The sequence below is a fragment of the Drosophila willistoni genome (genome assembly GCF_018902025.1).
Source record: "Drosophila willistoni isolate 14030-0811.24 chromosome XR unlocalized genomic scaffold, UCI_dwil_1.1 Seg8, whole genome shotgun sequence".
NCBI lineage: Eukaryota > Metazoa > Arthropoda > Insecta > Diptera > Drosophilidae > Drosophila > Drosophila willistoni.
Window position 1 is genome coordinate 1,648,859 of NW_025814059.1, and position 14,050 is coordinate 1,662,908.

General features: G+C 36.1%; 2 protein-coding genes across 6 annotated transcripts in view; both read right to left on the reverse strand.

Moving 5' to 3' along the window:
* LOC6645859 (phosphatase and actin regulator 4) overlaps positions 1-14,050 on the reverse strand; it is an 88,690-nt gene that overhangs the window by 42,106 nt on the left and 32,534 nt on the right. The window lies entirely within an intron of this gene.
* LOC6645861 (pickpocket protein 11) lies at positions 9,717-11,632 on the reverse strand. Its single transcript, XM_002068498.3, has 3 exons — positions 10,645-11,632; positions 10,395-10,577; positions 9,717-9,826 (listed from the first exon to the last, which is right to left on the reverse strand). The coding sequence occupies exons 1-3, from the start codon at positions 11,630-11,632 to the stop codon at positions 9,717-9,719; spliced, it is 1,281 nt and encodes a 426-aa protein (XP_002068534.2).

The window sequence follows — 14,050 nt, forward strand, 5'->3', positions numbered from 1 at the left end:
AAGTTCATCATGAAATAATTGTTATACAGCACACAAAAGGGAAGGGGAAGGTCGTGAATGTTATTATAAAATCATATCAAAACTCAAATATTGGAAACTGGATTTTAATAGAATGAGTTTTCAATCAAATATTAAGTGTATTTCAGGTATGAGTTTACCTTGTTAAAAGAAAACAAACGTTAAGGAATACAAAAAAAAAAAGTATTTAAAACATATTAGAGATTCAATTGCCATCTATAAATCATTTTAAGTATTTTAGCCTTTATGTAGAACTCAAAAAATGTTGCCAAAAATTAACAAAATTTTTATGGTACTTATTCTTTCATATCTATCAAATATCCAATAACTATCTAATATGTTTCTTCTATCTTTTTAATGTTTAGATTCCTATCTATCTGATAGATGTTATCTATTAACATAATAATCACAATGATATTTCCAACATTTTTGACGTAGTCGTAGAAATATTTATCATAACTTTATTTATACAGAAAAAACGATCAAAATATTTATAATTCAATTCAATGAAAGCAAAGATTTCTAACCAAAAAATGTTACTTTTTAAAATTTATTCCAAGATTCAACTTTTATCTATCAAGTGTTTTTAAAGAGCTCATAATTCCTTTCAAAATCTTTTCAAAATTTGAATCAATCTTTATAAAAGTAGCCATGAAATAGGAATGGAAGCAAGTTGAAAAGTATTTAGAAGTAAAGAAATGATAAGAAATTTACCAAATTTTCTGGATATTTTTCGTTTGAAAAATTTCATATAATTGCATTGCACAATGTGCACATAATTGTTTCAATATTTAACCATATCAGGCCAATTGTCGAAACCTATCTTGAAGGCAAAGAGCAAGCAAGCCAAAAGCTTGATATTATTGTCTCTTAAAGAAATTGGAGAGAAAAGCTTTCAAGTTTTATCCTTGGTCGCTCTCACCTATTCGGGTCTCTCTCTCTCTCTCTCTCTCTCTCTCATTCCCTTTCCATGTGAATGTTTGCATGTGTTTTGTTTATGTCATGGCTCTGTTTGTTGTCCCCGGCTCGAGTCCGATGTGACTCCTGCTCCTTGCTTCCGTTGTAGTTGTTGTTGTGTCCTCTTTTACTGTTTATGCATACAGTCTGATTGAAATTATCAAAGAAGATGGGTGGGGGGGTAAGGGTGGGGGTGGTATTTTTGAGGTGTGGGAGGGGTATACATTGTGTGTGCGTCAATGCAACGATGATGATGGCGATGCCATTGTCATGGCCACACTATGGTGGTGGTCATGGTCATGGTCAATGTGCGTTGTTTGCCTGTTGCACATGAGCTTCACAATGCTCTCCTTCATTTCTCTCGTCTATTGCCTGACCACGCAACTTGTAACGCCCACACTTTGTCGTTGTCGGTGAGTCGCATTAAAATTCAAATGAAATCAGCTACATAGAGCTATAGCAGGAGAAATAATGAGAGGAACACACACAAAACACACAAACAAAATGAAATCCAACTGAAATAAAATGAAAGTCGATGTTTAATCTGAAAATAGCCACGCCTTTTGTGGATAATGTGGCAATGGCCTGAGACCAAATTGTTACTATTCAATGCGAATACAAAAGGAAAAACAACTTGATTAAGTATTGTAATTAAGTGAAAGCAAAGCAAAACAGAAGCAGAATGAAAAACAGAATCGACCACAAAAGAACAAAGCAAGCAACTAAACAACAACGCGTTTTGTTTTTTTTTTGTTTTTTTTGTTTTGTTTCGTCTTTTCGGTAGGGGCGTGTGGAGTAAAGTTAAGTGTAGAATGGAGAGCAAATTAATACCAAAAACCAACCATGATGCAGACAAGCAGCAAATTAGTCGAGAGCCAGCCAAGTCATTAGCGACGCCCGTAAGCAGGCTATGCTATATATTTTTTTCTTCATCGGCTTTTGCTCTTCATCTTCTTCTGTTGGGTGAGGTTTGGCTATTACTTTCGTTTGTGCCTTCTGCTTCAGTTAATTTCACTTTCCATTCGCTTGTAATTCAATGTCTTTCTTATTCTCTTCACTCGACAAGATGTTGACGATGACGATGTTGTTTTGATGATGATGATGATGATGATGAGCGTGCAAAACACTTCAAAGTCATAACTTGAACGCCTTGCACCACTATCTATTTCCTGCTTTGTCACTCCGTCATGTCCTTGTGGCCCTTGTGTGTGTTTGTGTGTGTGTGCGAGTCTTCTTCCATTTCAATGCCAAGTTCCGCCATTGTCAACACTTCATTTGCGGTTTTCTATCTTTTTTCTTTTTTTTTTATGCCTGTGTTTGTGTCTGTGTTGTAAATGCTTTTCATTTGCAATCAACAAAAAGTCAGGAGAATATCATGACAGGCAGCAAAAAGGAAGTGCACATGGCACCAAGGTCATTTTTGTCAAAAGGGACTAAATATAAATTGATTGCCCTTGACTTTGAGATTTATATCCATGACACACACACAGCCATTACCTTATCTTCTTCCGATTATGGTTAAAGAAAGTCAAATTTAATATTAAGAGTTTTTTTAATCAACTTTCTTAAATTCTAACTGTATTTTGATTTAAAATAACCTGTTGACCTGCTCTTTGTCTGATGTTTGAGATAAAGTTAAAAGAATTAGTCCACAATACTTTAAATGTAAAAGACTCGAAGTCATTCATTTTCTTTGGAAAGAGGTTATTAGAAGTTTTTGGTCATATTTTTAAACAGAATCCAACAGATGAAACGAGGACGAGGACGAAAACGAGGACTAGAAGGCTAATGACAATTGTATCCTCAAGTTATTCAATTTATATAAAACATATATAAAAGAGAAAACCTAAAATATATCAAGAAAAACCCCAAAGCCAATCAATGTCAGATATCTACAGTGGGATACGATGAAATGTAGAAAGGAAAGGCAAGGCAAGTCGGCAAGGGGTAAAGTAAAATGGGGCAAGGGTGAAAAGAAGAAAAATCACATTCCCCAATGCTTCAAACCAATTTCAAGCTTCATCTGAATGCGCAACAAATACATACAATAAATGGATGAAGGACAAAAAAGACAAGCCAGCAGCAGGAGCAGCAATAGCAGCAGGAGTCAAGGGCCAGGAGTTAGAAAGACAGAGAAGCCAGAAGTTGCAGAAGGAATTGGCACCAAAGCAGCAATAAGAAACCTCAAAAACCAATGCCAAGTATACAAGTTTATACAGTTTATGGTAAAGAGATTTCAATAGTGAATGCTTGGTGTTTCGGTTGGTTGGCTGGTCGGTTGGCTGGTTGGTTGGCTGGTCGATGGTGGCACACGACTGAAATATGTGAGCCAGTCATGCCATGAATGTGGTCAAGAGGAATGGGTATGGGTGCGGCGAACAGAAAAGGGCCAAAAAGAATGGAGCGTCCTTCCTTCCGTTCGTCTGTCAGTCAGTCCTTTCGTCCTTCCTTCCGCTTGCCGCTGTTGCTTGTGCTGCCGCTGCAGCTGTTGTTGTCATTGATGGCAAAAAGGGATGGCCGCCAGCTATGGCAAGCTCAAAATTCCAAGGAAAATGAAAAATAAATACCAGTTAAAGATAAAAACAAAAACACAGACCAACAAAAACGACAAAAACAAAAACAACAGCAACAACAGCAAAAATCAACTGAAATGCAATTGAAAATTTTGAGAGACCGAGAGAAAAAGGATAACCACAGCAAAAGTAACAAACAGCAAAACAAAAGGACAAATGGCTCAACAAAAAACCAAAAACTGCTTACATAATCACACAAAAATACTCCCCCAAAAGAGAGAGAGAGAGATGAAGAGAAACATACAGAGAGCGAGAGAGAGAGAGAGCGAGTGCCGCGTTATATCCTTGAAGCCTGAACTTGGTTTTCAATGTTTTCGTCTTGAACTTGATATTGGTTGGCACGTGCTACAACCGAAACAAACCGAATCAAAACCGAAGCGAACGAAAGCTTTTCCTTAACAAGAGCAATTTACCATTTTTGGGTTTCTCTTAAGCTTTGGCATTTGTTGCTCTTAGTTTACTTTCCATTTTGTCCTGTGACGCAAGTGATAAAAAATTTATAGTCAATGTTAGGAGACAGAGTAAGCAACAATTGCCATTCCCCATGGCCTCCTTTCTTCTACTTTCTCCTTGCATAAAACTACTTGATGATCATAAATTTTTGTGTCTTGTGTAGAGAGCACAAACAGGTTGTTTCTTTCTTTTGCAGGATATGCATTGGATATATCCTTGCAGTTTTCTTATTATGAGGGCCAACAACATTCGGTAACTTAGTTGGTCTCTCTTTCTAATATAACAAAGAGGCGAATTGGCTAAATTAAATTTTAATAATTAAATGCAGGCGCACACAATACAGATACACTGGGACTAAGCCAAGGCAACGGCAAAAGGCAACGTCAACTGCCACGATTCCTTCTCACCTTACAACCGCCCATACACCCACATACGAACATCCACACCCCTTACCAACCCCACACACACACACACACACACACTAAAGCAACGTGGCACGTGCAAATTTGCATGCCAAATTCGGTTAAGAACACACAGCTTGAAGGCGGCTTTACTGAAACATGCCGTTGCATAAATAAAACCGTTTTAAAATACAATGCCTTGACAATGGGCAATGATAATAATGAAGCTGGATATGCTGAGGATGATGACGACGATGATGATAATGATGCCGCCGCTGCTGTAACTGGTGATGAGTTGAGCAAGCTGCAAGCCGCCATCGACTTTGATTGAATGCCCAAGTTCAGTGAATCAGCATTTGCATAAGACTGAAAAGGCTTACATGCATATATGTATGTATATATGTATCTTGTATAATGGTCAATGAGGAAAGTAAATGATGTAAATCACAAAATGCCAGAACATTTTTTCTTTTCAATGGATTTTAATGTGCAGCTTCCTTCTTATATATACCATCGATAGACCCTTTTGTTGATTTGGGTTCAATTTGATCAGGCAGCAACAACATCCGCAGTCTTCTACATGGGTTTATCGAATTAAAAATAATTGCTTAAATTACTGAGAGAAATGTAATGGCTAATACTACAAAAAAATTCACCGAAAATTGTTAGGCAGAAAGAAAAAAAAACGCACAAATGTATGCTACATATTTTCACCCATGACTCTATTCACTTCTGATTTAAATTTGTAACTCTTTCATGACTTTAACCCATCGCTAGCATTGTGAGAATAAAGATTTTTGAACAGAAAATCAATTTGGAGATTTGTTTTAATAAGTTAATGCCATGACTTATGCTACAAAATTTACTCAACGTTTTTGCAACGCACAAATGTGTGCTACATTTTTTATGACTTTAAGGCCATCTGATAACAATTTCTAACTGTAATGCAGCTTTAACTTATCAATAGATTTAAGATTTGGTAACAGAAATATTTACAGATATTATGAAAGTTTAGTTTATGCGAACCACAAGTAAAATTTATTAATGGATTATAAATCGACACTGGTTTACACTAAAACAAATATTATATGGTTTTAGGAAGCTTTTTATTGGTTCACTTGATTTTAGCATGAGAAAACTTGAAATTATAGACAGATATTTTCATATTTTGAAATTTACATAACTTTACTTTACGCTACACTGCAAATTAGATGTTGTGTAAAAGTTCTAATTGAAATAAAGACTTGGGCAAATAAATATGCGAGTAATGTAAATTTATCATCTGGATAAGCCGGCCAAATTCACTTCTCTTACGCACGTGATAAACAAATTAGTACGCGAAAAGCTTATGTAAAAACTCCGCCCCATCCATTCATCCATCCGGTTTTGTACATTTTGTGGTCCGAAGTGCTCACGTAATTCATTTTTATGGGCTGCCACAAGTTGTTGGCTTTTGTTCAACATTGGAGATTTAGCGAAAAGCCAAACCAAAAAACACAGTTAAAAAAAAAAAAAAAATAAACAACAAAAAAATAAAAACCAAAACGGGGCTAACGAAAATAAATGATAAGCATTTTCATTTCTTGTGGCATGGCAAATGCAAATGTAGCAACGGAATGAGTTGGCATGAAGGTGCACCAAAGGAATAGAGAAACTAAGCAAGAAAGTCAGAAAAAGGAGAATTCCTAGCCTTGAGAACTCAAGGAATTTTTTAAAGCACTTCACAAAAAAAAAAAGAAAAATAACCCACCCGAAAAAATCTTGTCAAGGTTGTCTACCTTAAGTACCTATCACTTGACTCTGCAACAAAAGTAACCTTCGCCTAGACACACAAAAGACAACGCGAAATGTCATAAACAGGACAAGAACAATAAAGCGAAACAAGGCGACACAAAGGCAATACAGACTACACACAAAAGGAAACAAAAAAAAAAAAAACAAGAAAAGTAAAGGAAGTCGTGCAGACAACCTAAAGATATGCAACATATAACAACTAGAGGAAAATATATGTCGGCAATGCAGACAAGTCCAAGGCAAAGCTAATAATTAACTTTAAGCCTGCCAATGTTGCCAAAACGAAATTGAAATTGCCAAGGACTCGACAAAGATAGAGAGAAAGAGAGGGACCCAAAAAAAAAGGAAAACTATAAATCAAACTGGGTAAAACATATAAAATGATGGGGAGGCAGTAAGGGGTCACGGGGTAAGGGGATATACAGAGAAAAGACCAAGAATGAAGAGCAATACAACAAAAAAAAAAAAAATAAAAAATTGTTGCACAAAAATGCGTTGTAATTGCCGAAATCAAATGGCCGTAATTTACGTTGACAGGACAACGACAACAGCAACAGCAACAGACTACAATTTTATTTATGCAAATCTCCTGGCCCAAGACCTCAACTTCAGGGCCACCACCACACACACACACACAAAAAAAAAAAAAAACACATAAGAGTGTAGGTGGACAGACAACACAGGAATGGCCAAAAATGCCATATTAGAATTATGCAAATGAGACTGAGCTTCATGGTGGAGCCATCACCACTACCCACTACAACATTACACTACACTACGTGGTGGCTCATGTGTGCGTTCGTGTGCGTCGTGTGTATGTGTTAGTGTGGCCTTTTGGGTCCTGGCAACATGCGATCAGAATTAGTATAAAATAGATGAGACACAGACAAATATAATAGACGACGACACAGGAAGGGCGAAATAATCAACGAAGCGTGCCTCAGTCATATGCAATCGTTTGATAAATGGAGATGCTTGACTTTTTCCATAAACTAGTTCCATTTAAAGTAGATTTAAGCAAACCTTAAACTCAGTTTGGACCAAAAAATTGACTATTCTAACAAAAATCAACAAAAGTCAACAACTTAATGAATAATAGCGGTTATTATACTTTAATTGCTTTGTATATTAAAATTAAATTGTTTAGTTAAGCATTTAAGAGAAAGTTGCTCTTATGAATTAAAGTAGTTACCAACAATTCGTGTAAAGAAGTAAATGGCTTAGAAATTAATCTTTTTGCTAAAAAAAAATTAGTTAAGACCTCTTGATAAGAATTAAAACATTTGTAATAGATTAAGAGTCCAACTTTTTTAAGCTTCAAAAAAATCAGTTCGTCTTAAATTTCATGCAAAGAAACTAACTAAAAACTTGCCTCAAATACGATCTTCAATGAAAGAAATGGTTCACATTATGATGTATTGAACTGGTTCATTTGTTCATTGTACAAAAAATAGAACAACTCTAAGTGTGGCAACTAATAAGCAACAAGAATTCTCAGCTCAATTTGCTTGAATTTTGTTGTTGCTGCTGTTGTTGTTATTGTGGTTGCTCTTCCTTTACGTTGCCATGCATTATGCTAGGGGAATGCCTTTGATTAAAGCGCTTCTATGGACCGAAAAATAATGTCAGGCCACATTGCCACATAAACGTAGCATACTTTTAAAGGCATGCCCAAGGCAGGCTCCTCTATACACACACACACACACACGCACACACTCCCTAACTCTCTCTATCTCCCCCACTCTCTCTCTCTTTCCCACTTTCATGCAGATATTTATGTACATATTTTTCCGTTTTTGTTGTTTTATTTATTTCATTTTTTTTTTTTTGCTTTGGCTGGATGAGCAGCAGGAGAGAGAAGGTGAAGGACATGTAAATACGCACCGCATGTCCTTGCAACGCGGGAGAATGTGTGTTCTCTTGCTCTATATATGACCCCATCCATATACCAATACACAAACACACACACTCATGCACACATATCGTATATTATAGAGGGATAAGTATTTATGTGGTCTACCACCGCATGCCTCGCTACCTCTTCCTCCTGCCCACTAGATGAGGTCGAGCGAAGGAGGCATCGTCATGATATTGGTAAATCAGCGAAGCAAAGCAAGAAAATCACTTAAGAGCATGATATGGTGTGGGTGAATGGGTAGCCTGCTCCTTCTTATAAGTTGCTACTTTTTAAAATTAATGGAGATGTACATTGTGGGCGTGGCAGCGGCGGCCCTTTAGGCGATGTGGTGGCTATTAATGTAAGCCGCTTAGGTTGCGAAAAGTAAAAGTGATAAATCGTACGATGATGGAGGGAAAATCTCTTCAACAACTTCACCTCTTTCTCCGCCCCGTCATTTCTCATGATTATTTGGCATTTCATATCGATTGATTTGTTGATCAATTTTGATTTTTAGCATATTTATTCAATTTCAATAGCCCCAAAAGTATGCAACAATTATGACCAACCGAATGTCCGCCTACCCGTTACGCCTACATTTCCCAAAATGCGTGGGCGACTTTCGGAGCTTTTATTGAGCTTTCTGTTTTGAGATAATTTCGCTCAGTGTCGCCGCCTGCCGTTTCGCAAAGCTTTTCCCAGTATTTTAAACTTTTCTTAGTTTCAAAATATTTCGCTAGATGGTGTTTAGAAATGTTTGGTTTTTTTTCAAATTCAATTTTAAATTTTCCAAGTTAATGGACTTTTTGAATAATTTTTTTCAACGTACAAACTTACTTGCTACAAACTCATGTTTGTTTTCATGTCATTTGATTTTGTTTTTTTTTTTGGGAACTCACCTGCAACGAAAAAAGAAACAAGAAGGAAAATGAAAATAGATTTCAAAAAGAAAATCAATATTAAAACCTTACACTAAAGTGCACTTAAAGGAATACGAACGAGTCAAGAGTGTGAAAGAAAAAGAGATAGAGAGAGAGACTGAGACATATGTGGGTCGGTTGTCGTTGTCGTTGTCGTACCGTCATCGTCATCAAGTGGCCCCCAGGCGGCAACTATGAATTGAAGGCTCTTCTCATCCAGACAACGTCCACCAACCGACCGACCGAACGACCGACTACTACTTACTTACTGACTGACTGACTGACTGACTACTACTTAACCTTGATGATCGACAACATATGTATGTATGTAGTATTCAGTTTTATGTATAAACATAGATAGATACATACTCATATAGAGGCTACAGACATATTTTCGCACTCGGAGAAATGTAAACAGAAAATAAATCTTATACGCATTTTCATTCCGTTTCATAGATGATTTTTTTTTTTTTTTGTGTTTCTCTTCACTTTTCTAGTAGTAGCCTGCGGCCATTTAAGGGGCGTTGTTTTCATGGAAGATTAATGTTTGCCTTGTCTGATGACGATGATGACTTAGGCGTGTGCTTAAATAAATTTCATTTGATGACACAAATACATTCTAATAAATAGTAGATACTACACTACGCATGTGATACATATTTATTTACTTTTCATATCGTTACAATAACAACAACTATTGCATTTATATATTACGAAAATTTAACCACAGACGATAAGATAGAAAATACAACAATTCAAAGCCACTGATGAAGGAGCAACCAATGCAAATACTCAACACACCTCCAATGTTAGCTAAAGAGAATAAGAACAAAAAACATTATGAAAATAGTATTTTCTCAACAAGTACACCGCAACTCAATTAAAAATGTGTTTCACATCAGGATAGTTGAAAGAAAATGTTCCTAAATCTAATAGATTTTTCACAACACCTGAATATAAACTTTGGTCTTCTTCATTCACCTTAAATACTTGTAATTCTCAACTAGTCAGAGTCTACTTATAAAAGGACTTGATCGGCCCTCGAACGAAACCCATAAAGTTACCATTCAGAAAACTTTCAGAAGCTTGTATAAGATACATATGGAACGAGTATTGTTAAAAATATCAGATGAAAACAAGTATTATAATTATACTATATCAACTTAACTAATCTCAAAATAATGAATTGTTTAACAAACTGTAACAGTTTTGGGCGAGACTTTTTCTCAAAGTTTCTATCATCCATGACAAAGGAGTTTCTAATGAAGATACGTTCTCTCATTCGAGAATTATATATGGAATCTAAATGCTATAATTTTTTATGCTTGAGATGGGTGTTTATCTGGTTTTTAATTGTGTTGCGTTTTGTTAGCCAACTTACATAACATTTGATACCAATTATATAGTTCATTTTGCTGATAAATTGGTATATTCTTATTTGTATAATAAAATGATATGCGACTTCTCCAAGGATGCATATAACCATAGACATTTTTAACCATTCTATGGAATAAACCATGACAGAGGGGTAAACATCTTACACACTCATTCGGTGACCAATTGACTAAAAATTTAAAGTCATATATTTTATATATGTGAGAAAGCGCTGCGATCTAAGTATGATAACTTACAATCAACCAATTGCAGACAATCGATATGTGTGAGATTGCAATATTTATGAGTTGAATTGACAGTTGAATCAGCCGAGAATGGAAACGGTGGCATACACTGACAATTAATTATGTAGGCCTTCAAACGACATTGGGTAAGGCAATCGGCCTGATTTATACCCTCATCGTGAAAATAACATCGACGTTCATCTAGGTTATAGTCTCTCAGTTGGGGATTCGCTTGAAGTTCATATATTTGCAGCTCTATATTAGCCAATTCACCAGGCTGAATGGATAAACGACCCAACCAATTGGGCATATGAAGCGTGAAGCCATCAACATTTTGTGGCATGGCGAAAGCATCCTCCTGAGACGAGTCCAGCGTGATGGTTAATTCTCCAGTTAGATTCTCATGTTGCAGGCCACAACAGAAACCTTGCATAGTATTCTTTACTATGAAAATATCGGAGCAATTTCGATTCAAATCATTCACTTCACAGTGTAAAATGAGAGTGTCACAAGATGGTGATAACTTTTGCAATTCTTTGGCCAAATTTGTTGAATTCAAAGCGTTCTGTAAATTTCTACCATCTTGGGGCGAAATGGCAAATGAATCAAAGTAGCCTTCCAGCAATGTTAATTGTCTTAGCCAATAGTCCTTTGATTGACCCTTTGCATTGCTTAACTCATCTGCATAGTTGGAAACTTTGCGACGACTCAATTTGTAGCCACTGCAAATGGTAAGAGCTGGAAATCGTACATTCTCTTCAATGAAAATATCCTCGGATAGTGATGTCATAATCGGATGATTCAGATATTGCAATACCATGGCCAGGACACTTAATCCAGCAAATAGTATACCAAAAGTAATGAAAGCAAACCAAAATAAACGCTGTATGCGACGTTTTCGTATAAAATAGAGTAAACCAAAGCCATTTAGACTTGTCTTGCGAAAATATTCAATAAGCGTACGCCGAGCAGCGCCCTTCACAAACATCATTCGAGACATTCGAAATGAAACTAAAATGGCCTGAAAACCAACAGATAATCAAATCAAATGGAAAAGGGCCAAGGATAGCCCTAATGGTGTAAACGATAAGCATGAAACATGTTGGAAAAAGAGAAACATGCCTTAATAGAATTGATTATAATGTAGATATATATGTATATATGGCGTGTAATGTCTTGGAATATCAACTCAATTATATACATTTATCCAATTCAACAAGTGGGCGTTGACAACTTGAAAGTCTACTTAGATTCCCCATACACACATAAACATGAAATGACGAAATGCAAGTCTAGGTTAACTTACTGGGAGCTCATGCAAACCTAAATTGCAAATGGTACCTAATGGCTTGAATACACATACACAAACACACACACACACACACAGAGAGAGACATGCAATGCAACGAACCTCAATTTGGATAAAGAACACACACAAAACTCAACTACATAAAACGCTAATATTTGTATCCAAACCGTTGCATATTAATAGCAAACAAAAACCAAACTAAATCAATTTAAAGAGTCGACTTTGCAAATACCCATTAATAAGGAGAAATGTCTCAATACATAAAGTGATGATGAAATATCCATAAATGAAGAGAAATGCCTCAATACATGAAGTGACGATTTTTCTGTCAAATTTTTATTTTTCTTTTATTGATTTTTAACCTCATCTTACTTTTAATATGGCGAATTACAAAATTCAAGATGGCGAATACAAAATGGAGGATCTAACATACCAAAATTTGAGAATACACATATAAAATATGTAGTCTGAAATGGTATATCTAAAATTGTGTAATCTAGAATGACAGATCTAAAACATTGAAACTACTTTGTGAACTTTGAAACTAAATAAAATTAAAAGCTATAAGATCTGTCAATCATTACATTAAATCATGTGAAAAGTCAGTCAATTATATTATTGTTATAATATCTATTTACTTTAGTCTATTATTTAATTTTAAAAGAGTTTTACCTTGTCATATATGTGATCTAAGCCCATATTAGAAGTCATGTAATAAAGTTCTTTAAATTAAAGTTTTACTTTCACTAACAAGTTTTATTTTTAGATTAGATTTTTGTTTGACTGCTTATATAAATGTTGAATAGTTTTTCAAGTCTAATGGACAGTGGAGTATCTTTCATTTACTTTCCCAAGGGGGAAGGGATGGTGTGTATGGATAACAAATCTAGCATGTCAACAGTCACTATATAATGGTTGCCATTCGGTAAACCTTCACTTGTCGTCTCCTTCAACCTTCCGCTTATCGCCGTCATCATCATCATGAGCAGCAGCATCATTAGCAGCGTTGCAGCACAAAAACCAAACGGGCAAACAAGTTGAAGAGCCAAAAACGCAAACCGAACAACAAATTCCAATAAGAAACACACACACACACACAACCATATAGAGAGACACAAAACATACTATCACACACACACATACACTCTCAGTTATATGGAAAAGTTGCTCTCTAACAGCAAACGACGACACCCACACACAATAATTTCCGGTTCAATTAAACGCTTGTTTATTTATTTATTTATTCACAAAGGGATAGACGATAGAGGGGGAGGATGTGGGACGCGGGGTTTTGGCAGCGCAAAAAGAAGAAAAAATTTAAATAAAAACCGAGCGACAACGATGAAGAGAAAAGAGGGAAGACGACGACGACGGCGTCGGCGTGTTTTCTATTTAATTGTGGGCAAAAGCAAATTACACTAATTCGTTTATGAATGAACTGCTTGTCCACAATATTCAAATGAAAGCTTAAAGTTTTCTATTAAAATTATCTTCTATGCGGGTCCCAAAAAAAAACATGATGAATTTGTCTACAAAAAGGAGCAAAGTAGAAAAGGAAATGTGGAAGGTAAGTGAAAGAAAACCTGGGGGCATAATCGTTAATCTTGGTACAAGAATTAGCGTAGCGTAGCGCAGCTCAAGCCCAAAAGGCATTAGTGCCATAAAATTTATGCAGTAGATGCAGGCAAAAAAAAAACACAGAGAGAGAGAGAGAGTGAGGAAAGGAAGAAAGAGAGTGCAAGATAGGACTAACCGCAAAATGATTGCATACTTTAATGGGCCAAGCACTTAGGCAATGCATCCGTGTTGTCGACGTCATTCTACCCCGCCTCAGTCCCATGACCCAAAGTGTCAGTGGTTGTGAGTAGTAGTGCATGCTGCACAAAATTGCATCAGTTAAAATAGCACAAAAATTGAATAAAACTAACTAAGCAAAGAGACGAAACAGAAATAGAGACAGAGAGACAGGTGAAGAGAGAAAAAGAGAAGGATGCCACTAGGCAAAGCTAGGTGCCTGCTAACGCATAAATGTGAAAGGTTAGAATCTGCACATTGCGTGCCACTAAAGGAAACAGAAGCGATGGAGAGACACAGATAGGGAAGCTGTGT